The sequence below is a fragment of the Ambystoma mexicanum genome, chromosome 2q (genome assembly GCF_040938575.1).
Source record: "Ambystoma mexicanum isolate Mex_15411 chromosome 2q, UKY_AmexF1_1, whole genome shotgun sequence".
NCBI lineage: Eukaryota > Metazoa > Chordata > Amphibia > Caudata > Ambystomatidae > Ambystoma > Ambystoma mexicanum.
The window spans coordinates 375,185,508-375,212,657 of NC_090924.1; the positions used below are offsets into that span (position 1 = coordinate 375,185,508).

General features: G+C 45.7%; 1 protein-coding gene across 1 annotated transcript in view; it reads right to left on the bottom strand.

Moving 5' to 3' along the window:
• Positions 1-2,304: 2,304 nt before the first annotated feature.
• The window catches only part of LOC138568708 (nipped-B-like protein), an 80,203-nt gene continuing 55,357 nt past the window's right edge, over positions 2,305-27,150 (bottom strand). Inside the window, exon 4 of the mRNA XM_069646489.1 lies at positions 2,305-2,758. Within this exon, the coding sequence (XP_069502590.1) occupies positions 2,305-2,758 (454 nt within the window). The remainder of the gene's footprint in view (positions 2,759-27,150) is intronic.

Below are 27,150 nucleotides of genomic sequence, written 5' to 3' on the forward strand. Positions count from 1 at the left end.
GTCTCTTTGATTTGTTCGTTGAGGTGGTTGGCAAATGCTACCAAGACTCCTTTTTTTTTCTCTGTGTCGTTGGATTGGAGTATTTGATAGAAGCCTCTTATGCGGGTTAGGGTCTTCCTGTTTTTTGGTATGTGTGTTTCTTGGAACGTTATTATATCAAACTTTTCTCTGTGCAGGAAATTTTTTGATTTATTTCCTTTTTACTGGCGTGTTCCAGCCTCTGATGTTATACGTCAGGATTTTTAGCCCCATCTTTTCTTTTGGGGTCGGTTCTGCAGGTGGGGCTCTTCTCGCTGGTTGCGGTGTTGCGCTTTAGGTCCGGTGATTGTGTCTATCTCACTCTGAACTTCCCCAACAAATCCCCCCTCTCTCCCTCACTTCCCCCCCTCCCCAACTATTTCCCTGAGGAGGGCTCTGGGCCCTATGGTTGCTCGGGCATTCCGCCTTTGCCCCATGCCCTCTAACATCTCACATGTACAGTTCTGCATGGGGTCCTAAACCCTGCTTGAGTTGTGGATTCCAAGGGTGTCCCCCTGCTCTGCCGCATCCTTAAGTGGGCACCTGCCCAAACGGAGGATTATTTCCTTTTCATCGCTCTTTTCCTTGAGGCCCCCTCCGTTTTTACTTAAGTCTGTTATCCATGTCCGAGCCTATGTCCATTTCCCTCTTATCTGCGGGATTGGAGTCTTGTCTTTCTTTTCTCCGTCTGCCATCCCTTCGGTTCTCTCCTTCTTCTATTTGTTTCTCCATCGTTTGGAGGTTCTGGCTCATGTTCTTGACATCCTATGATCTTGAGGCCTTCCTCGCAAGTTATGATGCGGTGTTGACGCTCCTCCCATGTAAATAGTAGGCCGAACGGGAAGGTCCACTTGTATCGTATCTGTTTTTCGGTTAGGAGTTTTGTTATTGGGAGCATTTCTCTTCTTTTTCTGAGTGTGGACTGTGCCAGGTCTTGATATAGCTGGACTTCTTTGCCGTTCATTCTTATGTGTTCTATTGACCTAGCCTTCTTGAGGATTTGTTCCTTTTGCATATATTGTGTCATTGCCACTAGAACGTCTCTCGGGCGGGTTCCGGGTTCGCCCGTTCTTTTTTGGCCCACTCTGTGTATCCTGTCTATCTGGATTTCTTCCCCGGTGTCATCTGCGAGTATATCTTTGAAATCCTGTTGTGTTGCAGTGCGAAGGTCCTTGTCCTCCACCGTTTCCGGCATATTCTTAATCCTTATATTCGACCTCCGGGATCTATTTTCCAGGTCTTCACATTGTGCTTCTAGTTCCTGCGCCAGTCGCGCTAGTCTGTCTTGCGCTTCTGCGTGTTGGAGAATTTCCTCATCTATGTTTTGTACTGCCCTTTCCAAAGTGTCTGTTCTCTCCTCCAGGTTTTCTATGCCCCTCTTTATTTCTTGGACCACTTGCTTCATTTCCCCCTTCATGTTCTCGAATTGTGCCTGGGTTGTGGATATGAATTGGTCCTGAAATTCCTTGAACCAGGTTTTCATATCGTCCTTCGAGGCCATGCCTGCTTTCCCTTCTTGGTCTGGCGTGCTTTCCCCCTTGTTTCTTAGTTTGTCGGTTTGTGTTGGCGCTATTTTTCCTGCACCCCTGATTTGGATCAGGTCCTGAGCCTGATTGGTTCTGTTATTGCTCGTTAATGCTGCCTGAGCTTAGTGTCTGGTCCTGACTTTTGACATGTATGTGTTTTAGGGGACCTTAGCTGCTTGTTTCGTGAATGTTTCGTGTTGATTTGAATTGTAGCTAGGCCGCGCCGGTCCGCGTGTATTTCCTTTGCGGTTGTGGGGGTGTCCGCTTCTGTGACCCTTTATCCTGTATTACGCACGATCTGTGTGGGGTTTTCGGTGGTCTTGGTGCAGGTTTGTTATTTGTGTGGGGGGGTTCTTTATTGTTTTCCGAGAGCTCCTTTGTCGAGCTCTCGGGGCGTCGGTGTGGGCCCTCACCAATCTGCTTCTCGGGGCTGCCCCTTCTATTTGGAGATTTTGCGCATATGTTCTGTCCTTCTCATTTTCCCTTAATTTATTCAACAGTTTTTCTCCCTCGTTTGGCGAAGTGGAGGGCCAGCACCCCCCGATGCTTTTAGGGGGGTTTGAGTCTCGAGGGGGGATGGGTTGGCGCTCTGCGGCCTAGCAGTGTTACGTTACCGGTGTGGGGGTAGGCACGTAGTTTGATCGATTATATTTAGGGCCTTGCTCTCCCCTCTTCGTGGCGCTGGGGTCGTTTGCTACTTGGGTCTCCCTTCCCCCTGTGGTGCCCTGGGGCGCCTTGGAATTTTCTGGGGGGGTGGTGGTCAGCCGATGTTAGGCTCTCTCCCCCCCACCTCGTACCTGAGTGTCCGTGGGTCTGGTGCTTCTGCGGAGCTCCGTCGTTCTCCGGTGGATTGTTGCCGCAGCTGGGTCTCCCTCGCTCCTTCGATCGGCATCGTCTGAGAGCAGGTCGTCTCCCGCTTCGACTGCGGCGGCCTCTTCTTTTCGGGTCCCGGCTTTGCCTGGATTGCTGTGTCGTCCGCAGCTGGGCTCTCTGTGTCGGGCTGACGCCCTCCCCGTTTGTGGCTGGGAGTTCTCCGGAGACGCTCCTGGGTCCTCTGAGACGGACCTCTTCGTCTAGTCTCCACTCCTTCCTTTCGTTGATCGGCCCTTCTCTCCTTGCTGCAGGCAGGGGGTTGGCTCACCCATCTGTAGCGCGTCTCTGGGCTGCTCCGGGGCCGGGCTTCCGGATCTCGCCCGTCCTCCGCGCTGGCGTCTCTGAAAGGCTCGCGATTCGAGCGAGGTCCTCGCTACTCGGGACTTCTCTTCTCACCTGAATTTGGAGGGAGGCTGCACTCCGCTGGGCATGGTGAGCGCTTATGTGTGGTGCTTTATTGTTGCGGCCTGAGCTGAGGGACGGAACTCCACTCACGCACGTCCACTCTGGTCGGCCGTCATCTTGGAATCCCCCAATGTTTATTTTTAACAGGATTTCAGTGAAGAACACACACAATGCTTATAAATCGAGTGTCTGAAGGCAGCCATGGTTTAGACATCTTTATTGCAAAAGTAGTTTAATTGTACCTCCAATTTATTCATTAACTCTCAGGCGACTGCTTTGGGAAAACACTGGCAGGCATGTCGAGTGAAAAGTGTGTTGGCAAGACTTGGTTAAACCGAAATGAAAGAATTCCCATGAGGAAGTGCTCCGGTCAGGGAGGGGCAGAAGCTTGGTGGAAATATGTATAGGGATTAGCATGGCCAATGGGTGGGCAAACAACCAAACAACACTTTCAAGCTCTGTGTCCTTCCTCATATGCCATGTCTCCCTATCTGTACTCTAATGCAATCGGTTTGGCGTATAGGTGATTCTGCCGCCTAATAGTCCAAACTAAAAAGACAGTACTCCCATGAAACCTTGGCATAGTATTTTGTCCCTCTATATGAGTTTGGTAGATTTGCTGTGAAAAACAATGCTATGCATGTAGTAAATAACGCATACACAGATCCTCATGGTCTCCCCAGCATTATGCCTGTACAGTAGAATGTGTTGGAATGGTAATTTGTGCCCGAGGCCGAGATCAGATATCTTTATGAGATCTAATGGGAAAACAGGGGTCTTAACGCCTTTGGGTGGTTACAGCATCCAACTTTCTGCTATACCATTATTGAATATACGGAAAACATTAAACTTCACAATGCATATTTTTGCAATTGGAAATCATTCATTTCCGGTGACACCTTGGGGAAATCCCAGGCCTCAATGATGAGACGGGGCGATGGCCGTGATGTGCAAAGGTAGGAAAGCCAGGGAGAGCTCAAGCCTGGTTAAGTCAGCTGTCTGGCTTTGCCTCGGCTCCTTGCACTCTGCAAAAAAAGTGATATGATATGATATGATATGATAGTTTATTTATATAGCGCCTATACACAATGTGTTTCAAAGCGCTTCAAGGAGGGAGGGGAACAAAGGAAAATACAGTTACATTCAGCAAAAGTCCTTGAAACAGTACAGAAAGTAAAAATAACTATCATAATAGGCCTGTCGACATTTCTGATAGTCGAAGTGCATAGAACAAGTAAGGCAAGAGGTAATGGATAGGAGGAGAACAAAGCAAGCAGTAACATTACTATGTCTGACGACAATTTACGCACTGCAGGTGGTAACAAGAGGAGGGGTGGGAGGGGTGGCAAGGGTACGGAGGGGAAAGGAGAACAAGGCACGAACTGAACAAAAATGTCGGTGACAAATTTGAAAGTAGGGGAGGGGGGGAGGAAGAGAACAAGGGGGGAGGAGGGGGGACAGACAAGCTGCTATCGAGCGTCACGGAACAAAAGATAGGAGTAAGTGCTAGGAGGGGGAAGTCTGAGAGGGCGAAGGTGTGGGGAGTAGGAAAGGTAGTAGAAGAGGATGGATGTGAGGAGGTGGGAAGGGAAGGAGGCAGGAAGGGGGGTGGAACGCAGAGCAAAGAGGGTGGAGCAGGCACTCAGGGGGGAAGGGGGGCACACAGGCACTCACGGAGGGCCAGGGGGGAACACGGGCACTTACGGAGGGGCAGGGGGGAACACGGGCACTCAAGGAGGGGCAGGGGGGCACACGGGCACTTACAGGGGGGAGTAGGGGGTTCACACGGGCACTCACAGAGGGGCAGGGGGGCCCACGGGCACTCACAGAGGGGGAGGGGGGCACACGGGCACTTACAGAGGGGCAATGGGGCACACAGGCACTCACAGAGGGGCAGGGGGGCAAACAGGCACTCACGGAGGGGGAGGGGGGGCACACGGGCACTCACGGAGGAGCAGGGGCACACAGGCACTCACGAGGGGTAGGGGGGCACACGGGCACTCACGGAGGGGGAGGGGGGCACATGGGCACTTACAGAGGGGCAGGGGGGCACACAGGCACTCGCGGAGGGGGAGGGGGGCACACGGGCACTCACGGAGGGGCAGGGGGGCACACGGGCACTCACGGAGGGGCAAGGGGGGCACGCGGGCAATCACGGAGGGGCAGGGGGGCACACAGGCACTCACGAAGGGGCAGGGGGCACACAGGCACTCACAGAAGGGGGGCACACGGGCACTCACGGAGGGGCAGGGGGGGCACACGGGCAATCACAGAGGGGCAGGGGGGCACACGGGCAATCACGGAGGGGCAGGGGGGCACACAGGCACTCACGGTGGGGCAGGGGGGCACACGGGCACTCACGGGGGGAAGGGAGGGCACATGGGCACTCACGGAGGGGCAGGGGGCACACAGGCACTCACGGAGGGGCAGGGGGTCACACAGGCACTCACGGAGGGGCGGGGGGCACACAGGCACTCACGGAGGGGAGGGGGGCACACAGGCACTCACGGAGGGGTAGGGGGGCACACAGGCACTCACAAAGGGTCAGGGGGGCACACAGGCACACAGGCACTAGGAACTCACAGAGTGGCAAGTGGCAAGCAAGAGACAAGCCAGCGATTAAGGGCACTGTGTCTGCTGAAGGTAGGAGCTGGGAGCAGACAGGAAAGAGTCACGTGGGGTTATGACTGAGTAAGAAAGGCGGGGCGGCTTGGTGGCGGGCAGGCAGAGCAAGATGAGAGGAAGAGTTCGAGTGAAAGCAGATAAGGGGGAGATAAAGAAGGCAAGAGAGCAGACTCCGTGCAGAAGCTGAGATCATTGAGGGAGACCCATACGTGTGTTAAAGAAAAGACGAGCAGGAGACTATTGTGCAGCCAGTACAATGTGGGTCCACTTTTTTTAAAATGACACTGGGATTCGCTGGTGCTCATAGCAGCCATCACACATTAGGTAAACACACAGAGGAGCACTGCAACACAGGCATTGTTTATGGAGCCCATTAAAGTCAATATTTCTGGAATCCATGGGAAAGAAACATGTGGGGGTCACCCCCCTTTAGAAGCCTCAATTATGGGGAGAGAAACACAATATTAAGTGGACCAGAGTTCAGCAGACACTGTCATCACAAAATACAATCTAAGCTCACTGTGAAAAAATCATTAAAAAAAATCTTTGTCTGTGAATGATTCTAGCGGAACGCATTGAATACACATAATTGGGATGAGCAAAGCCTAGTGGGAACAGGCCCCTGAAGTGTGCTCTGTGCTTTGTACACGCACCCTTCTGTCCAACACCAACTTCCTTATTTGCAGTCCATGCACCCCAAAATCCGTTTTTACCATGAAATAGGTAGAGTTACCCGAGCATAGGGAAAGCAGGAAAGAACATCACAAGCAGCCATGTGCACGGCTGTGGATATTAAAAAGGTGCAAACTATCATCTACCAACCATCAACAAAAAACACTTTAAACATAATCTACAGTACCAGTCTAGAAGAGTCACACTTTCCACAGTGAATGTTGTGTAGGGTAAGATAGCTTAATGGGTTAAGCATGTGTCCCAAATATCTGCCGGCCATAGTCCAAGGTTCAAATTCTGGCAGGGCTACTCAACCCATCCTTTATCTTTTTGAGGTTCATGAAATGAGTTCCCTTAATTTGGTGAGTAGAAATGATATTTTGTGTAGTGCTTAGAAGTTGGGTGAATCCATCATGAAGCTCTATATATAAAAATGTGATGATGTTCTCTAACCAAGGCAGAGTTGAGTAAATGAACAATACCCTTTAATTGTACTCTTTGGATTACTAGAACGTAGTCTTTTTTAACTTACAGTAACATGGTGATGGTAACTACCACATTGCTTGCTGTGCCACCTCTGTTATTTACTAAATCTGACGTTTTCTAATTTGCACCCCTTTTTTCCAATTTATTGGCTGCTTCACGTTACTACATATATCTCTACCGGCCGAAGTTGAAAGAAGGATACTCTGACTATAGCACTAAAACGACCCCATTTTGTAGGGTCCAATGAGAATTCTTGGTACATTTTTTATGTAAGTTACCCTTTCATCACACGTTTATTGCTGTGACCTCCAGAATACCACTTCAGGCTAGTGCCCAGGCCTTGGAATGTTTGGGTTTGCATCGCTGTGAGATTTGTGACCGATGCCATAGACATGAGTGGGTGTAATCTGGCATCACTGAGAAGAGGCGTTGGTCACCTCTTAGTTTTCACAGTCTTAACAGGCAGGAAAAGCTGCAAAGACGCATCAACGGCAGGTCATTTTTGGGGGCATTTTTCTGAAGTGTAGGTAACCCTGAGAAAATTGCATCTGCCCCTGTCACATCTGTAATTTACAAAATATTTGGCTGCCTATATTACAGAATTGTTTTTCTCCAATATATTTGGCGAATGTTTTGACTCTTGAGTGCCAAGCCTGACTTCCAACTCGACTCTGCTTTGGCTTTGCGGTGGTAAATCTAGCCATAACGCCATTGACTCTCTGGAAGGAAGCTTCACCTACGTACATGGCCAGAGAAAGGCAGACGCTACTTGACTCTGACCCTGGGCATGGCTATCTTCAGGGGGACCACAAGGGGAAGACCAACTTCAGAGAGGCAAAGGATTTTTAAAACAGAATGACCCTACAAGTGTACTTTTGAATAATCCTTATGTACCTTTGCAACATGCCTGAATGGCTTACTGTAACGTAGATGAAGAATTCCCAAGTCTGCGCAATTAACTTCCCTATTTTGCGCCCCCTCCTCTTTTTAGTACTGAGACGAGGAAGAGGGATGTAGCAATGATGATGACTAGAAGCGGGAAGCAAACACTGCACTCTAGTATTTGAAAAGTATTCATGAAGATCAGAAAGTTTAAAACACAGACACAAGGAGAGACAGAGGCTGCACGAGAATGCAACTAGTGCTAGCGCTTGCTGCAACGCGGCGCATTAGTATTTTGTGCAAAGTATCAGAGAGGCCGACAAGAGTGGCGAAATAGAAGAGCAGATATGATATGATAAGTAATTTATAATGCACCTTTACACAAGATGAGAAGAAGTTTACCGCATTGGTGCGAGAGGTATCCGGAATTGTCTGAAGCGGCAGAGAAGAAAACGGGAGCCAAGCAACTAACAGGTCGCACCCCAGGTCAGTGCGGGGAAGCCAAGAAGGACGGAAGAGCGTTAGGGACGCTGAAGGTTGCCTGTAAGCCCAAAGAGAGAGAGTGGGTTACCGAAGTTCTCAGCAGCGAAGCTCACCTGTCCTTGACAGCATGTGACAGAGAGAGAAATAAAAGTGTACAGAGAGGAAATAAAGAAATATGAATATGTGAATTAATGAAAGCATTAAATGAATGCAAAGAATAAATACCACATAAGGAATAATGTCATTGGTGTAATTTATACCAGAAGTGCAACCCACAAAAGTGTTTTTCAAAAAGAAAAAAAGCATGTGACTGAGAGACTGAAACCAGCAGAGAGACAGATACAAATGAAAATCAGAAAGGGGCAGTAATCTGCTCTCTGCGTAAGAAGCCTAAAACATTTAGGGACAATGTTACAAAAGGATCAACAATCCATTACTGGGAAAGAGAGACTGCTACTCACCCGAACAGTGTGGGACATGGGTCAGGAACCCAATACTTGAAAAGGTGATTGATGTAATTGCGATCTTTGCTAAGAAAGGTTTGGTGACCCAATTTTGGAAGAATGTTATTTTGTGGGGGAGAAGGAAAGAGAATGAAGATTGGAAAAGTCCTCTTGGGCTAGTGAACCAGGCAATGGTGAGTGTGGGGCTCACATAAAGGACAAGAGTGAAACATCTTGGCACAATAGTAAAACAGGAGTAAAGAAGGAAAGTGAAACTGTTGAAAATGTATGTGCAAACCAAGAGTGAAATATCCTGTCAGTAGAGTAAATCAGGAGTAAAGAAAAAAAAGTGAAATTGTATGTGTAAACCAATAGTGAAGCATCATAGCAAGAGAGTAAACTAAGCGTAAAGAAAGAAAGTGAAATTGTATGTGTAAACAAAGAGTGAAACATCCTGGCAGGAGAGTAAATCATAAGCAAAGAGAAAAAGTGAAACTATATTTGGGAAACAAGGTGGTGACATCATGGTAGAAGGGCAAACCTAGAGGAAGAACACCAATATTGTGAAATTGTTGTAGCTAATTGGAAATGGAAAAAAAAACATACTCTGTTTGGAATAAGAGAGTGCCAGGGCAAAAGGAAGGAGCCGGTAAAAGAGAGAGGAAGAGTCATACCTCTTTTAACTTTGATGAATATGCAAAGTGAAATATGACATAGATAGTGACCAAGTTGTGTATATGAAGGAGACTCAAGGGTAGAGCAGAGAAGGTAGAGGCAAAGACGTCCACTGACACTCGCTTCATGGGCCGAATAACTGAGAAGGAAGGTGGCAGTGCTGAGGTAGGCTTTGCCTGAGGGACAAGAGGTTTCGGGTGAGAGGAGAGCAGAAAGTGGCCAGTCCAAGAGAGAGGAGAGGTGGGAGGGTCAGAGAGGGGGATGTCTTTGGAGATGAGAAAATGCAGGGTGTGTCCGGCAGAGTGTGTCACACCAGAGGAAAGAATAGAAAGGGTGAGAGAGTCGCAAACGTTGTGTAACAGCCCAGAGGAGGGATTAGAAGCATCCAGGTAGGTGCTGAGATCTCTGAGGAGGAGACGTTAGGAGATAGAGGCAAGGAGAGAAGAGGAGAGGTCAGCCCAAAAAGAGAGGAAGAGGGAGACCTGGCCAGGTGGCCTGTATATGGTGACCAGAGTCAGTGAGAGGCATGAGAGACAGAGAGCCTGCAGACAAGTCATTCAAAGGGGGAGTAGGCCTGCGTAGGAATGACAGAAGGAGGGTCCCACTCTGGAAAGATCAGGGCCACTCCACCTTCAGATCTGTTGGTTCTGGGCTCGGAGAGGCTCTTGTAGTTCTCAGTCAGGAGAGTGTCAAAACACGTGACAGAGCTGGCTGTGAACCATGTCTCGGTGAGGGTGAGGACATCCAGGTCAAGGTCTTCTAGGAGGTGGCAGATGTCAGAGGAGTGTTTGACAGCAGAGTGAGAGTTGAGAGTAGCAACGTTGAGCAGGTTGACACATTTGAAAGACTTCTGAGGTGGGGTACAGGAGTGAGGTACATCCAGTAGAAGCAGTAGAGGGGCCTGAGAGAGGGCAGAAGCAGAAGCAGGAGGTGGCATAAGCACCAGAGAAAAGGAGGTTGGTGCCAGGGAGGTGGCAGAGGAGGAAGGAGGTGGTGGAGGAGCCATAGAGGTGTGAGAAGGAGTATCAGGAGAATGGAGGAAGTTGATAAGACACAGGAGACGCCTATCAAGAAGGAGGAGATTGGGCTCAGAGCCCTGGACCATCATGGTAACAATCAGATGGACATTGATAATGCTCTTGGAGGAATGGATGGAGGCCAAGAGGATCTCCCACTGTGATCCATCATTAATGGGAGAGGAGGAGAAAGGAGAGAGAACAGAGACCATATGAGGGGTCTATGAGTCTGGAGCAGGAACGAAAAAGACGAAGTTGGTGAGAGTCTGTCTGGAAGAAGCGCTGGTGTAGTTATCAGCAATAGGAAGGTCTGGGTTTGAGACCAGGATATCCCTCTTGAATGTGTTTCTTCCAGTCGTAGTGAGTTAGATAGGATAGGCGATAGAGTAGCAATTTGAAAAGATGGGAGAGTTTGGGAGCACCAAAGAGGGCATGAGGAGGCAAGAGGGCAGAGTGAGGGAGGAGAAGTAGCACAGCCCAGAGCCACACCACAGGAAGCACAAGACGGGGGAGGTTGCACACAGAAGGGGGTGCACAGGAGGCACAAGCAGGTAGCACACCACAGGGGACCAGAGAGGACTGAGGAATGGAGGGCAATGATTTGTGAGAAACCAGATTCAACCCTCCCAGAAGAAGAAGAGGCCTGGTTTTAAACACAGCAGCAATGCAAACAATGTGACTTTCCAAGGGAGAAGTGAGAGATGTCTAAACAATACAACTGAATGAGATGCTTAAGGGTGGTGTGTTAAACAGAAATAGGAGTCATTTCTGGAGGGGTCAGTTTAGTGGGGAGCAGTGATTGCTGCCCCACTCCTGACTGCACCAACCTGGTTGGTCGCAGCAGAATGATGCCTGCAGGCTTCATGCTTCCCCTGCTGACACTGGCAGACACCATCTGGAGCTGTCCTTTGCCTGAGGGACCTTCAAACAAAGGGGCTGCCACGGCAGGGTCTGCCTCGCGTGGGTGTCTATAAGGGCCTGCTGTCCAATGGGAGCACAGTGGGTAGGAGGAAGGAGGGGAGGAGAGCAACCAAAAAGCAGGGACAAGGAGAGGGGAGTAGGTGAGACAAACACTGCAGTGCCAACGAGAAATACAATTAAAGTTGAAAAATGCCTTGGGCAAGGCACAAACTCACCCTGGCACCAGAGGACGGCAAATGGTGCTCGGGGCTGCGAGGGTGAAGACCCTCAGTACAATGCAGGCCTGCTGGCCAGTGGGAGCACAGTGGGTGAGAGGGAGGAGGGGAGAAGAGCAGCTAGGAAGCAGGGAATAGGGGGGTTGAGGGTAAGACACACATTGTGCTGCCAACGAGAAATAGAATTACAGTTGAAAAATGCCCCAGGCAAGGCAAAAACACAACCCAGCACCGGAGGATGGCAAATGCTGCTTGGTGTTGCAAGGGTGAAGACCCCTCAATACAACGCAGGCCTGCTAGCAAATTGGAGCACAGTGGGTGGCAGGGAGCAGGGGAGGAGAGCAATGAGGAATCAGGGACAAGGAAAGGGGGAGTGGGTGAGACACGCGCTGTGACACCAACGAGAAATGCATTTACAGTTGAAAAATACCTCAGACAAGGCACAAACTCATCCCGGCACCGGAGAATGGCAAAAACAACCTTTGCCCAAATTATCTCTCTATTAGGACCAAAAGTCTGACTATGTGCCCAGATATAGTTCTCCTCTTGTTGGGCTTCAGGGTCACTGATGGGACACAGAGCCATTGTAGTAGAGGGATTCAGCATCTCCTGCAGGGTTAAACTGAATATGTTTGCAAACCACCCATCCCTGTGCATGGTATGACATTTTCTGACATCATTTCATACCTTGGGGGGGAAGTATGGGGAAGAATAAGTGTGTGGGGATGTGAAAAGATTTTACAGGAAGGGAGTGGGGATAAAATTAAGCAGATACAGTCATGCCCCTTGAGCAGACATGGAATGTGTGATTCACATTGTTGCATCACATATCCTCTTGACAGTGAGGGTGTGCTATTGTTTCCACTCCATCAAAACCTTCTCCCTCCATGGGATCTAGACACAATGGATTATGTGAACAGTCAAGTGCCCCCAGCACTTTGCGAATGCCAGCAGTAACAAAGAAGCCGAATTTGGCACTGTTGATATTACCATGTGATGAAGGTATAGAGAAGTAGGAATATACTAAGGAAAAGAGAGTATCTAGGTCCTGCTTCAGGAAAAGTAAGACTGTGGGCTGACATTACATGCAGCATTCCAGTGGTATATCAGAATATCACTATGGTACATAATTGCAGAAATGATAGATGTTTGTGTAGAGGGAATATGGCAACCCATATTTAAATGCCACTGGGGGTCATTCAGAGTATGGCGGTAGGGGGTTAACGGCACTGGTAAGGATGCCGGTGCCGTTAACCCCCTACCCCCGCATTCCGAGGTCCACAAGCAGGTCCCACTAGGGCCGGCTGGTTTTACCAGCCGCCCTTAGCGGGTCCCGTTAAGGGACCATGGGGTTAATAACGGGCACGCAATTTGCATCTACTTATTTTTGGGAAAGATTTAGGGCCACTTTCTGGTTTCTTGTGCTCCAGAACTGTCTAATGAAAGGCCACACCGCAAAGCTGCGCAGCAATTCGTGTTTGGCTTTACAGAACCGAGAAGCGGTGCACATTGCTTCATGACCAATTTTGTGCAATGTAGATGGAGAGCAAGAAGGAAACAAGGATAAAGTACAGCGATTCCCCATTGCCTGCAGCCAGCGTGAGTCATGGGTGTGACTGTTGGAGATGTGCACTAATCTTGTGCTAACCAGGTGAAATGCACTGAATGCAACATAGTACTCAGTCGCAGAAAACCTGGCTTGTATATCTACGGCACACCTCCATCCGGCGGCACCTGAAATTAAACCACAAGGCAGCAGTTCAGAGGGTTGTCCCCTTCGAACAAGGCAGTAGGTTAATTTCCTCTGCAGCATTCTCCGCATCTGCTACTTCCACCACTAGGGACACTCCAATGAGCCAGTGCATCCCGCAATCAGCCTTGCAGGCCATACATACCGCAGTAGACCTGTACCTTTCAAAGGTCACTGTATTGTGCATATACTGCAACGCGGTACTGTGCAGGGGGAACAACTTCGAAGTGCTTTTGAGGCTTTGGTCCGGGAGCATGGCAAAGAGTGCCCCCTACCCAAGTAAGATGCACCCAACATCTTCTGCTCTCCACTTGCAGTTTCTTATCCATGTGGTTGGTACCCTTTGCCAAACCTCCCTTCCATTCCTTTTCTTTCTGTGGCGTGTGTTAGAAGAACAGGAAAAATGCAACACAACCAGAAGTGGGCTGTGGGGAGCTAAAAAGGCTCTTTTCAGAGCCACCTTGCACTGTTCAAAAATAGAATTTCAATGAAAGCATGCAGGCGGTCGCACAGCCTATAAGTGCTGCATACAGGGTGGTGAACAATGGGCAGTGCGACTCAGTCAAAAGGCGCATTAATAAATGAACGTTCCATGGTAGCCCACGCATCAGACATTGCTGACCTGCTACATAATGAAGACCTGGACTTCTTAGCAGTTACCGAATCCTGGCTTCACCCCACGGCAGGCCCTGCAATTATGCTAGCAGTCCCAGACGATTACACGCTATTAAGACTTGATCGCACCACTTCTAGAGGTGGAGGTCTTGCCATTATAGCCAAAACTAAATTTACTATCACAATTGAATCTCCTATCCTGTGAATCTCTTACAGCTAAGTTAACCCTCTCTAGCACTCAATCCATCTCCATTCACCTTATCTACCGACCACCGGGCCCTTTAGGATCATTCGAAGAAGACCTCACAGACATCTTATCAGACAATCTCAAAAACTCCTCACAACGCATCCTACTAGGAGACTTTAACCTTGGCTTTAGCGACCCTGCAGACGCCAATGCTAGTACAATCAACAATACCTTAGAGGAACTGGGTTTCACCCAGAAGATTACCGAACCTACCTATATCAAAGGGAGAACTCTGGACTGGCTAGCTGTGCACAACTGCCCAGTCCTGGTCTCTGCCATACTCCCACAGCCCTGGACAGACCACTATTTGATCTTGTTTACCCTAAAGACAACCCCAGCACAAGCCAGTACTATAGCTCCAGCCGTCCAATCCCGCAACAAAAAAAACATCACCCTGGAAAACCTGATCCCGCTTATCACACCAACCTTGAATGCCATCCCGGACCACACTGATCCACTCACTATGGTGGATATCTATAATAAAATCATGCTCTCATCCCTCGACGCTATCGCCCCTTTGAAGCTAAAAAAGAGCAAGCCCCGGAAACACATTAACTCCTGGTTCTCGCCTCATCTCAAAGCCCTCAGACAAGAAAAGCGACGCTGTGAGAAAATCTGGCGAGCTTCCCCCTCAGAAAGAAATAAAAAAAACCTGAGTAGCCTATCCTCCCAATATAAAAAAGAAATTATACTGGCTAAACAATCGTCTTTCAGCATGAGGATCTCACAAGCCAAATCTAACACTAGAGAGCTTTTCACAATACTTAAAGAGATCGAATCCCCGATTCAAGTACCTGACTTGTGTATCAAAGATAAAAACTGGTGCACAGGCATTCAAAATGCCTTAGCGAACAAAATCTCATCCCTCAAGACTAAAATAAGCAATAAAAAAGAATCTTTTCTCTCCTCCACCAAACAGAGTACCGCCTCCCACAAAAAGGCTCACCCGACTCAATCCCCCCCCCAGCGCCTAACCCATCCTTCAACTTCCACAAAGTATCCACCAAAGAGGTAGAGAATACTATTCTCACCCTCAAACCCTCAAACTGCCAGGGAGACTTATGCCCCGCTCAACTGATTAAGGATGCTGCCCGCGATCTCGCACCATTTATTACTAAACTAATAAATGCGTCCTTCACTTCAGGCACCGTACCTAATACTTTAAAACAGTCCTGGGTCCTCCCTCTGCTTAAAAAACCGAATCTGGACCCTTCCACCCCCACCAACTACCGCCCTACTACCACAGTAGCTTTCCTCCTTAAAATCATAGATAAAATAGCATACCAACAGATCCAACACTACTTTGAGCACTTCCAACTCCTAGGCGTCCGCCAATCAGGTTTCAGGCCACAACACGGAACTGAAACCGCACTCATAGACCTCAAGGCACAGATAGATGAGTTGAGAGACCAGGGGAAGACAGCACTATTGCTTCTCCTTGATCTCTCTGCGGCCTTCGATCTGGTCGACCATGAGATCTTGTGCAACCACCTACAAATAGCTGCCCACTTCTCTCAAGATGCAACTAACTGGATCCAATCCTTTCTTAATAACCGTACAATGAGAGTCTTCTCATTAACAGCAGCAGCCGACCCTATCTCGATCACGTGCGGTGTACCGCAAGGATCGTGCGTCTCCCCCACACTTTATAACATTTTTACGAAGCCCCTTTTTGATGATCTAGACGATCTGGGTATCACCTACACTAACTATGCCGATGATACCCAGATCCTCATCCCGTTGTCGGGGGATTATGACAAGGATTTGGCCTTCGTTAATAAAGTGTACCTCATCACCCAGGCATGGATGGCCTCACACGGACTATGCCTGAATGATGACAAGACGAAACTCCTCATTCTAGGCTCCACATACCACCTCAACAAACTGGGCCACAAATACTCCTCATTCATAATTGACAACAACAAAATAATGGTAGCTAAGGAGGTTAAAACCCTCGGATTCTACCTAGATTCCACCCTTACCTTCAACAAACAAGTGAACGCAATGGCCTCCGCCACCACTTACACTTGTAAACTTATCAGGGCAGCCAAACCTTTTCTCTCCCCCACCAACTGCACCACCCTGGCCAGGGCGCTGATCCTGTCCAAGCTGGACTATTGCAATGCCTTATATGTAGGCTGCAACAAATATATCTCTAACAAAATCCAAATACTCCAGAACAATGCCCTCAGAGCGGCCCTTAGCATCCCGAAGAAAGCCCATATCTCAGATTCCAGAAGAACTGCTAATTGGCTATCCACCAAGGACAAGATATTTCTTAAATCAGTGTCTTTGATTCATAAATGCCTCCACCAAGCAGCCCCCCAATACCTCATCGCCAGATTCACCAGACCCACCCTCTCCCGCCCCGCGAGAACGGCCAATTCCAACCTTCTTCTGGTGCCCAGGTTTAAACGTACTACATCTGGAGGAAACAGCTTTCCAGTAAAAGCAGCACAATACTGGAACTCCCTCCCTCCGTCGTGCAGGGAGGACCTACCCTACCACCAGTTCAGAGCTAGGACCATCCACTGGCTCAAATCTCTCGACTCACAATGACTCTTAAAGACCCAGATGTGCCACCACCTTGTGGCGCCTCACTGAATGTAAATTTGTTTATAATATTGCCCTAATGCACATGTTATGGTCGTCCCCTACGCATTAATTGTAAATATGTTTATAGTACTGCCTTTAATGTACATACTCTACCCTCCTACCTGGCGTGATATTTCCGGCAATGTAACCCTAGCTGGACCTCGCCACACGTATGTAACGAAGCTTTGCAACCCTCTTGCTGCCTTTGCGCCTGGCTACCTTCGGGTTAGGTGCGCATTACAAATAAATACAATACAATACAATACAAAAACATTGTACGCATTCCCAAAACAAAGTGGTGGAAAAGAGCCTTTTTGTGCTGTTTGTGTTTTTAAGGTTGGAAGTGGTGAACACCCGCTGGGGAAATGCTTGCTAAACTTGCAAGAAGCGCTGCACTGCATTTTGAATATTACGCAGAAACAGCTCATTGCCAGCATCAGTCAGATGAACTCCATCTGAACGAAAAATGGTGCTACTACGAAACATAATGTTTTCATTGTAGAAGGACAACATGCCAACATTTTGCAAAAAGGCACAAATAGCCTTGTCACATTGCGCCGCGCTTTCTCCATTTGTGGCCCACACGAGGAAGAACCCAGCAACATCTGTCTCTGGGCAATGAGAGAAAAAATGATGTGCAACCTTGGAAACATTGCCATCAGTTGCCGAAATGTCTCCTTCACAAAGAACACCCACATGCAGCCACTTCAACTCACGTATTCCATACCATTGGACATCTACATTATGGAACCCAAGGTGTGCAGCCAGTGCACAGCGTTCGGTGTAAACCTCTAACCAAGGGATCCAGGAGTCACCCAAAAGTCATATAGTCTGCCTACTAAACGGCACAACCATAGCCATATGCATTCCTATTTGCAAACACACCTTCTGGCACAATCTTTTGTTACACACCACACCCAGGAAATGTGATTGACTAATCCCAACTCCTGCACAGTCCAATTTCCATGCCAGCCACCCTGAAAAAACCTGTATGTAGCACGTGCGCCCCTCCAAATGCCGCAGCTTTTGCAAACATATTATCCTGTGTGGGGGGAGCGCAAACACATTTGAAGCAGGATACAGAATACCCTCTTTGTTGGTAGTTGTGAAAAGTGTTTTTTTTAAAGCGACTTTTAAAGAAACACCTTTGTGTTTGGTATTTGTTTGGGATTTGTCCGTGCTTTTCCTCCTTACATTATTACACGCGCTTCTACAAACTACATTCTACATTGTGGAACAGAAGACTATTTTCAATAGGGGGAAATAAAAGAAATATCAGCTCCACTGACAAACGTCACATTAGAAGAACCAAGGTTCTCATGGGTACAGAAGAACATCCCAGCATGGAACAGAAAAGCAAACATACACTTGATGCGATAATCCGTAGTCCCATTTCTATTGCAAGCATATTAAGAAGGACAGCATGTAGCATGTGCACTTTCCCAACTACTGCGAGGGCCACAATCCAGTAAAGCAGGGGCAGTCCTTCTTCCCTTTCCAGTAGTCTTTTTCCAGCACTCCCTCTTTGGCTACTGTTAAACTGTTGCAGACACATCCAGCAATTACATGCAAGAATTGTGCATCTAACGCTATCATCTCTGTTGAACAGTCCATGCTAACCGTTAAACACACAGAGGTCAGGTGTCCTGTGAATCCCTGAGATTCCCTTCTCCCAAGTGAGCTAAATTACCTGGCACTGACACAGGCATATTTGGGGATGATTCTGATTTCCCACTAGCTTGTGATTTGGCAGTGAGTTCCCAGCAGTCTCTTTTTGAAATTAGCACTTTTTTCACACCATGCACTTTATTTGTGTTATATAGTTGTATGTCATATATTTACTCTTATTCATGTATGAGCTCTAAATTATTTAATAATTATTTTAATGTTCCTAATCTAATAAATAAATGTATATAAAAAATAACCTTTGTGATTCATGTGCAGTGATCTGAGGGTTTGATTGAGGGACCGTTCCCGACATTGCTGGTGGGATTGTGCCCTTTTGAGTGGACTTGTTTGCACATCCGCTGGCTTGACTTTTGTGCTTTATTGCTAGTTGCTTCCCCTTTTGCCAGCGACGTAGGGGTTACCCCTTTATTGTACTGTTGTCCTGTGAATTAAAAACACCTGCCCTGCAATGTACTGTAAAACAACCTTGGACTTCTGCATCCACATTCATCGGCATCGCCACCATCACCACACCCTGCAGGTATTACTAATTTGTGTACAGTACATTTGCAACTGTCTTATAAGTCCATCACAACGGAATCTCCATAAGGTACTGAAAATGCATACTGCTGTTTTGCCCATCACCTACCATTAAATGGCTCCAACAGTGGTAAGTGCTGGCAAAGTTGGCATTTGCCCATAGTAGCCATTGTTATATGCAAACGGTTACTCTGTTCTTTCTTTGAGTCAATTTTATTATGCTTTCCCCCATTAACGTGCCTCCTGTGAAATTCGTAAAAAGTGCATAGAAAAGGATCAGTCAACGTATCCCACCAAACTAAGCCAAGTGCATACATTGCATGCATACCAACCATTTCCTGCCACTTACCTTTCACACTTTAAAGATTGCAACTTTACTTAGAAAAGTACATTCATAAATGTGCATAAGGAAATGAAAGAACAGAAACAATTGTTCCACTCATGTAGCAAGGATATATATGTAGATTCATGCGAATGCACACACAAAAAAAATTCTCCTTGGCAATCTGTACATCTTTGACAATCTTTTTTTTCATCCTTCCACAATGAGAAGTACTCCATTTTCAAAGTGAATAGTCCTACACCAATGCACACACTTGCTAAATAGGGCTTCACACAATACACTTGCAAATAACCCACCTACCTCCTTACCAAACATGATTGTGCTCCCAAGTCCCCATTCATATAGTAAGCCATCCATTTATACACACACACTTTCTCTTCCTGCCAAGACATCCCCCTACACTTTTAAATAGTGTATTGTACAAATGTGATCACTATGCCATTACCCAACATATTTTCTTACCATCTTCTAATATGATTGCAGTACCCACCTCTCTCATGAAAGGCACTGGTGTGTGCACTTCAAAATACAACCTGCAATAAACCTACTCTCACCAAGCAACAAAGTAAGTACAATACCATCATTGTATTTTACATCTTAGTGGGAGAGTGCACTATTCTTGCATTGCAGAATATAGATTTGCGTCAACCCACCAGTATGTATTTCATTGTTACTCATGACACCTCTGCAGGTGATCAGTTTTTATTATGTCGCCACCAATACAGTAATCCCCAGATAGTAAGATACTGTCCCCAACCGAAAGTTAGAGGCCATTACACAGTGACACACTTCCATTTATATGCTTACCCTCATAACCAACTACTCATGCATATTGCACACAAATACATTTGAAAATCTGCAAACCAACACTTCCCTTTCTTCTCCAACAGCTACTATACAATGCCTACCAAACTGCAACTCCGTCGAATTCAACACAGAAATAGAGGCACGCAACCTAAAAGCATAGAAAGTAGCCATTCAGTGCAGGCAGAACTTCTACAGAAAGTTGAAAGAGAAGAGCTAATACAGTCATTAAGCAAAACGGATGCACCTACCAGTACAGAAAGTGCAATTCATCTGTCAAAATGTGACAATGAAAAGAAAAGCATTAAAAATAGTGCAAATCGCAGTGCTGCTAACAGAGCACGTACAAATGGTAATGTAACCACAAGCAAGCATTCTAAAAAATTACTGTTAAAATAAATATTCCATCACAGAGTCCTGCAAAACCTGATAAATAGAGGGGAAAAATCACGCTCAACCCTCAAAACTTAATGCAGAAAGGTAATCCTGGAAGCTCTTGTAGACAGTGCAATGATTGTGAAACGGAAATTGTTTATAGTAATTTTAAACCGAATGAAACCACTAAAAACATTAATCGGTAAACAGCAAGCAATACTTAGAAACAAATGCAATATCAGCATAGATACCTTTGGCCACATCTGTACAGGTGAGTGGAGTCACACCACTAACACAGAGCCATACTTCAATGAGGAATCATACAAACAAGAGCAAACAAACCAAATTGCCTTACATCAGAGTGGACGAGGGTATGAAAAGATACACAATACCATAATGGAAGAAGAAACACTGCTTTCAGAAATATCCCCATCAAACTTAGATGTCACTCTTCATTCCACCAAAGCAACACGCCTCAACTACAAATGGCCTTGCACATAAATGTGTAACGTTCGCCAATGCTCAATCAAATCTTTGCAGCAGTACCTCAATCAATATGTAAAAGGCAACGAAAAAAGAAAAATTAAAATATTACAAAGTATGGACTCCTGTACAGTGCGCAACTACACAGGAATACGAGGACATTCCTTAGCCTGTATTTCTGGACCTACTTGCAAAAGCACCTTCCACCATATCAAAATGTTAGCAACCCACCATTCAACTGTCAGAAATCTCATATACAAACTGTACTATGCAAAAAGTCTGGCTTTAGCACTGCAACATTTAAATGATATTCTCCTACACAGTACAGCCAAACAAGTGCTCGAAGAAATAGAGCACATCCAAAGGAAATATTGTTGAACTGAAGAGCATTTACAAACTCCAGCATTTTCAGACAACAGCAGTGACAACATAGCAGATGTCAACTTTTTATGTCACACATACGAAAAAGTGTAACGCTCACCTGGTATCCACGGGGACGTCACTCAGCCTGTTCTGACCTCTTACAACCTCGAACCCTTCCCTGGAGTCTACTCGACTGGAGACTGGGCCTTGTTTTCTTGGAAAGTGTGCTCTCCATCCTGCTTTCAGCGCAGGGGCGCGTTGATTGATGCAGGCTCGTTGCTGCCTAGTTACTTCACTGGCAAGAATCCGACAGGTAATCCTTATAGGATGGCCAGCGTCCGGGGATGGCGACGTGCTGCTGAGATGAGTAGCGCTGAAAGTGAGTGAGAGCGCGATGCGCGATGCGACCCTTTCGTATTTGTATTGAACTGAGTTCTTTTTCTGTGTCTTTTAGGTGCCGCAACGTTTTCTGTGTGGATGCCGGTTATGAAGAAGAAATGCGGTGAATAAGCGCGGTATGCAGCGCCTCTAGATGTTTCCATGCTAACCTGGAGTGTCTTTTCCCTCTTGCAGATGGATGAGAAGTTCCGGAGACAGAGTTTCCACAGAGCGGCTGGGATTCAGGGAAGTGTTTAAAGATTGTACAGTCTTTAAGCAAAGATTTGCTGAATGCTTACTAATGCCTTTTTTCTGTTCTTTTCCCTTTTCCTTAGGAAGCGGTGTGGCAGGATGGGAATGACACCGTCAAAGAACAGAAGAACAGAAGAAGCGATGAATGATGGGCAGAAGCGCCGCAAGGTAAGGCTGTTCCTAACGGTGTTCTTGTTCTTGCAGGAGCTGAGCGCAGAAGAAAGATGCAGGCCTACTGGAGACCGATCCGAACATGGTGAGTGTCACGCTGCAGGTGCAGAAAACACAAAGCATGTATCTCAGCCTGGGCGTGGCTTAAATAGTCTCTGGGTATCCAAGGTGTCTCTGGGCTGAACCACACCCAAAAGTCTAGACTGCACATGCAGTTCTGGGAACTGAAATATGTGGGGGCATTCATCTTGTCCCCATCAATACACTACAAGTCCAATCCCCAATGTTATCCTGTGGGAGTGAGTGAGTCTGGTGCCACAAGTGCCAAGTCTGACTCCAAGTGGGTCTTTAGAGGGATGGAGAGGCCCTTGAGGGCCATGTAGGTGATTGTGGCCTGGCTCCAGCCTGACATCTTGGAGGGCTGGGGACATGAGGGGCAGGAATCATGACAAAAAGAAATACAAATGTTCAAAAACACATCTGCTGAAATGCCAAACCAAGTATGTGTCTGTTGTCGTTGAACTTTCTATAGAAAGAGCACCAAAAATATAGATATAATGCAGAAAATAGAAGATGATCAGGAATCCCAATGGTTTCAATTAGTTCTGTACCTTATAGCTGAAAACAAATACAAAATTACTATCAACTCCATACTGTGCACATACTGCACTGCAAAACTTGACAATAACCAAATGCCTTCAGATCAGTAATAATTTGGAAGTATTTCCACTGCCAAACGCACTGCAGCAGCTTAATTTGTATGAGAGCATTATAATCCAAACAGTGCACCCATTTCAAGCAATAATACGAATTCAACCAAAAATGGCAAAATTGCCTCCCACAGAATTGTGGGAAAGTAGTTTATTTACCATTAGATCTAAAAATAAAAAGGAAGCGACTACGAGTGCAAAGGCCAATAGAAGAATCTTTGATTATGATGGTAAATGGTGTACCTACCATTACAAAAACATTTGGGAGCAACTAGTGGACTTAAACAAAGTTAGGGATGCCTTGCAATACCTTTAAAAAAAATGAATACTACAAGGAAATAAACGTTGAAGAAAACCTGAGAGAAACGCCTGAAATAATTCAGGACTCCTTAATAAGTTGCCAATTTCAACATCTGGATCCTACTGCAGCCTCCAATATTTTAGACCACTATACAATTCACCCACTGCACTCAAAAAAAAACATAGAGGATGCACTAGAAACATATCAAATGCGGCAAGCCAAAGGAGCACCAATCAGTATATGGGAACAAAGTGTATAAGCAAAAGCCTTTCCTCTACTCTTCCGACTGGAGAAGGTGAAAGATATGATGAAAGATGCACACAAATAACAACATCAGAATTCCACTGTTTACAAATGTATTCTGAAGACCCTATATTTAGACACAACGTGGAGTACATATTCTAGCTAACTGGCAACGTTATGTTATGGAGTTGCACACACATTGAAAACAGGCTCCCATTTTCAAAACATGTCTGCTACTCAGCTACTTCAAAAGGTGCAAGACAAGGACAACGTTTTATAGTCAAGTATTACAAATCTCCTGGCAAAAATGCGTGGTACGAGAGAGTACTGGTTCCGATGGCACGCAGATGTATGGTGTATGCTATGCAACCATGGCCCACCCACATGGTTTGTCACTTTAAGTTGTGCAGAGTATGCATGGGAAGACTTGCACACTTTCCTATGCATAGCAAGCAAAAACAAAACAGGTGTAGACATGAAAACAACAGGAGAGCTTTGCTCTCTTGACCCTGTCAATGTTTCACGGTACTTCCATCAACACTTCCTTGCCATGCTGCACTTCATTTGCAATAAAGCACTTCCTCCCCTCGGAGAAGTGGAACACTTCTTTTGGAGAAAAGAATATCAAGCCAGAGGAGCACCACACATCCACATGCTTTAGTGGATTAAAAATGTTTCTAAATTTGGAGATGAGAGTGATAAAACTGTTTGCAGTTCATTCGCAAATATGTCACTTGTGAAATCCCTTCAGAAAGTACACATAGTGACCTACAAGCACAAATTCTGCAGTTCCAAAGACACAAGTGTGGCAAGTATTGTCGGCACAAATATAAGAGGCAAATACTACACAAAATGCTTTGGTTTCCCTAGTCCAGTTTCAGCAGCAGGGCAAGTAAACAACTTCATGTCTTCGGTTCGACAGTGTAAAAGGGAAATCTCCTAAGAACACATACTGCATAAAAAGGAGCGAAGTATCAAAGTACATCAATGATTACAATGCAATAATTGCCCTCCTGTGGAATGCTAATGTTGATGTACAGTTCATTGCAGACAATTTCACTGCAGATGCACAATATTTCACAGCCTACTTAATCAAAGCAGAGAAAACAGAGGTCAAACATCTCTGAGATGACATATCATTTGACAGAACACTGGCACAAAAATTGTACAGCTTTGGGATAAAAATGCTGTCCCATAGAGAATGTGGCTGCTACGAAGCTGCAGACCGTTTAACTGGCACCGCCTTATATGGGAAATCTGAAAACATAGTGTGGCTAAGCCTTGGTCCTGCTGCATCCAGAAAAAGAGTACTGAAATCGTACGAAGACATACAAAAGCAATAGCCAAAAATGAGCCCAATAGCTTGGACATTTTGAGGAACAACTTATTGGACACATACTACCCAAACAGGAGTATTACTTTAGAAGCCATGTGCCTGTACCAGAGAGCCCAAAACTTCTCATACAAAAATAACATTAAACCCGATGAGAAAAAAAGGTAGATACAGAGTGGAAAGTTGTGAAGGCAGCCTTGTGAAACTTACAAAACGCAGCCTCATTAATCATATTTAATTGTCATTAAAAACTCCTCAACTCAAAGAACTGTACTACATATCTTTACTTCAACTTTTCAAACCATGGAGAAAAGAAGATTTATTAGCCACCCACGCCTCCTATGAAGATGCTTTCAATGCAAGTGAAAATACAATTACAAATGGAAACTTTACATGGTACAAAACCATATTGGATGATGAACGCCAACAGGAAGAAGAACTTCAAGCACAATTAAATGTAGACACTTATGAGAGCAGTGAACCTTCTGTGACAGGCAGCCAAGAACCACTTGGACAGCCACTCATAGCAAATGAGGCAGAATTAGCATGACTGAAGTAACCACCAACATGTTTCATTATGAGCAATCTGCAGAAGAGTTGGCTGTACTGAAATCCTAACTAAACAATGAGCAGCATACCATTTTTCTAGAAGTAAGTGAAAAAATGGAATATGGTATACAGCACAAAAGTAAAACTTGTACCTGTGACAACTACAAACCTACACTGCTTTATATAAGTGGAGAAGCTGGGTCAGGGATAACATTATTAATAACAATTATCAGTAAATACCTCCAACAATTCACAAACAACAACTTTCAGCTGTTGTAACCGCCCCCCAAAGGTTTAGCTGCCTAGAACATAGGTGGAATCACTCTACACTGCTTGCTACTCCTTCCAGTAGAACACCAAAACAAATTAGAGTACTATAAACTTTAAGCAGAATCTGCTTTGGGGCAACAAATTAACATGCTCCTAATAGATGAGGTGTGCATGTTTTCTAACCTAATATTAGCTTTGATTCACCTCAGATTGCAAGAGGTCCTCAAAGCAGACTACGAAGAACTATTTGGAGGAAAACATGTGATTGTTTTCGGAGATCTTCTTCATTTAACACCAGTGAAAGGTGAACCTACCTTCAGAACCTTAGGACACAAAGTGTGCCGTAAAAGTCTTGGAAGCATTGGGAATGTAAATCTCTGGCAACATTTCCAATACAGAGAACTAACTCAAAACATGCTTCAGTCTGCAGACCTCACCTAGGCCAACATTTTAAAAAACATATGGATTGGTGTACTAGCAAAGGAGGCGCAGTCTACCCTCAATACTAGATGCATCCATGAGCTGTGCTACTGATGTCATGGAACAATTAGCTCACAAATATGTCACCTGTATGTCCTTAATGCCAACTCTAGCAAGCTGTGCACAATTCAATGCAACAATGCTGAAAAAAAAGAAAAACAATCACTAGTGGAGATTCACGCCAAAGACAAACTGGGCATACATGGTATGACAATACCTATGTGTCAACAAGCCATAGCACGAATAAATACCTTAGAAAACTCTATCTCCAACACAGCTGGTTTGGAGAAAATGTTAACATTATGTGTGAACTGTAAAGTGATGCTAAAGCATTACCTTGACGTAAAGCAAGGTTTAGTAAATGGAGCACTTGGTACAGTTGTTAGCTTCCAGACATACTCATGAGACAACAGAATTCAGTTTGTCAACATCCAGTTTGACAAACTTTCAGAAGTTAAAATGATAGGATGCACAATGGCTCTATTCCTTCTTTTCAAAGACATGTATGTACACAGAGAACGTTTTTTCTCTATCGCTAGCTTAAGCAGTAACGATTAATAAATCACAAGGTCTAACCTTAGATCAAGCATTGATTGATATTGGCAGCACAGTTTTTCAAGAAGGCATGATTTACATAGCGCTCTCACGGCTACGTACACTGCAAGGACTACATCTAGTGAATTTTGATGCAACTGCAGTCAGCGCAGCCATTCCTTGCATCATAGAATATAATAGACAACGTGCACTCTACACACCCCATCTGAAAATGTACCCTGTTGCTCATAAACCTAAAGGTTTGAAAAGAAAGCTCATTCAATCAGAAGTTCTCAGTGATTTGGCAACAGCACCACCGAAGAAATTAAAATCAGCTGATACTTCATGAACTACCAAAAGTACAGACAAAAGGAGTACAAAAGACAAGACATACCCAACTCCACAGACAACAAGAAGTGCCTCTTCAAACAAACCACATACCCTTCCATCAAAGTACTCAGACACAGAAGTACCTGGTCCATTCAACTGTTATAAAAATCAACAGATGTAAATTGCACTGCAAATGTAACAATGGATGTTCTATTGCAAATGCCAGCAATTGTTGAAAACATGTATTTAAATGGCGCAGACCAGTTGTGTTTACAAGTGCTTGTCCTTCACAGAAATGCAGTAAGTAATCCTGACAACATTTACAGTGTCTCAGGAGTAAGGCAAGAATTGGACTACTGTGCTGGAATGGTGAAATTCACATTAAACCGACAAGAAGAGCCACAGGAATTTCTAATGTACTTACTACAAATACTGGAAAGGAAAAAACATATTCATCAATGAAATCTTTCAGATTTCCTACATATGGAAACATACATGCAGTCTCTGCAACCATGTCATTCAGGAACAAGTCCCTAACAAATGCTTTGTGTATGTATCAATACCTAACTGTGACTA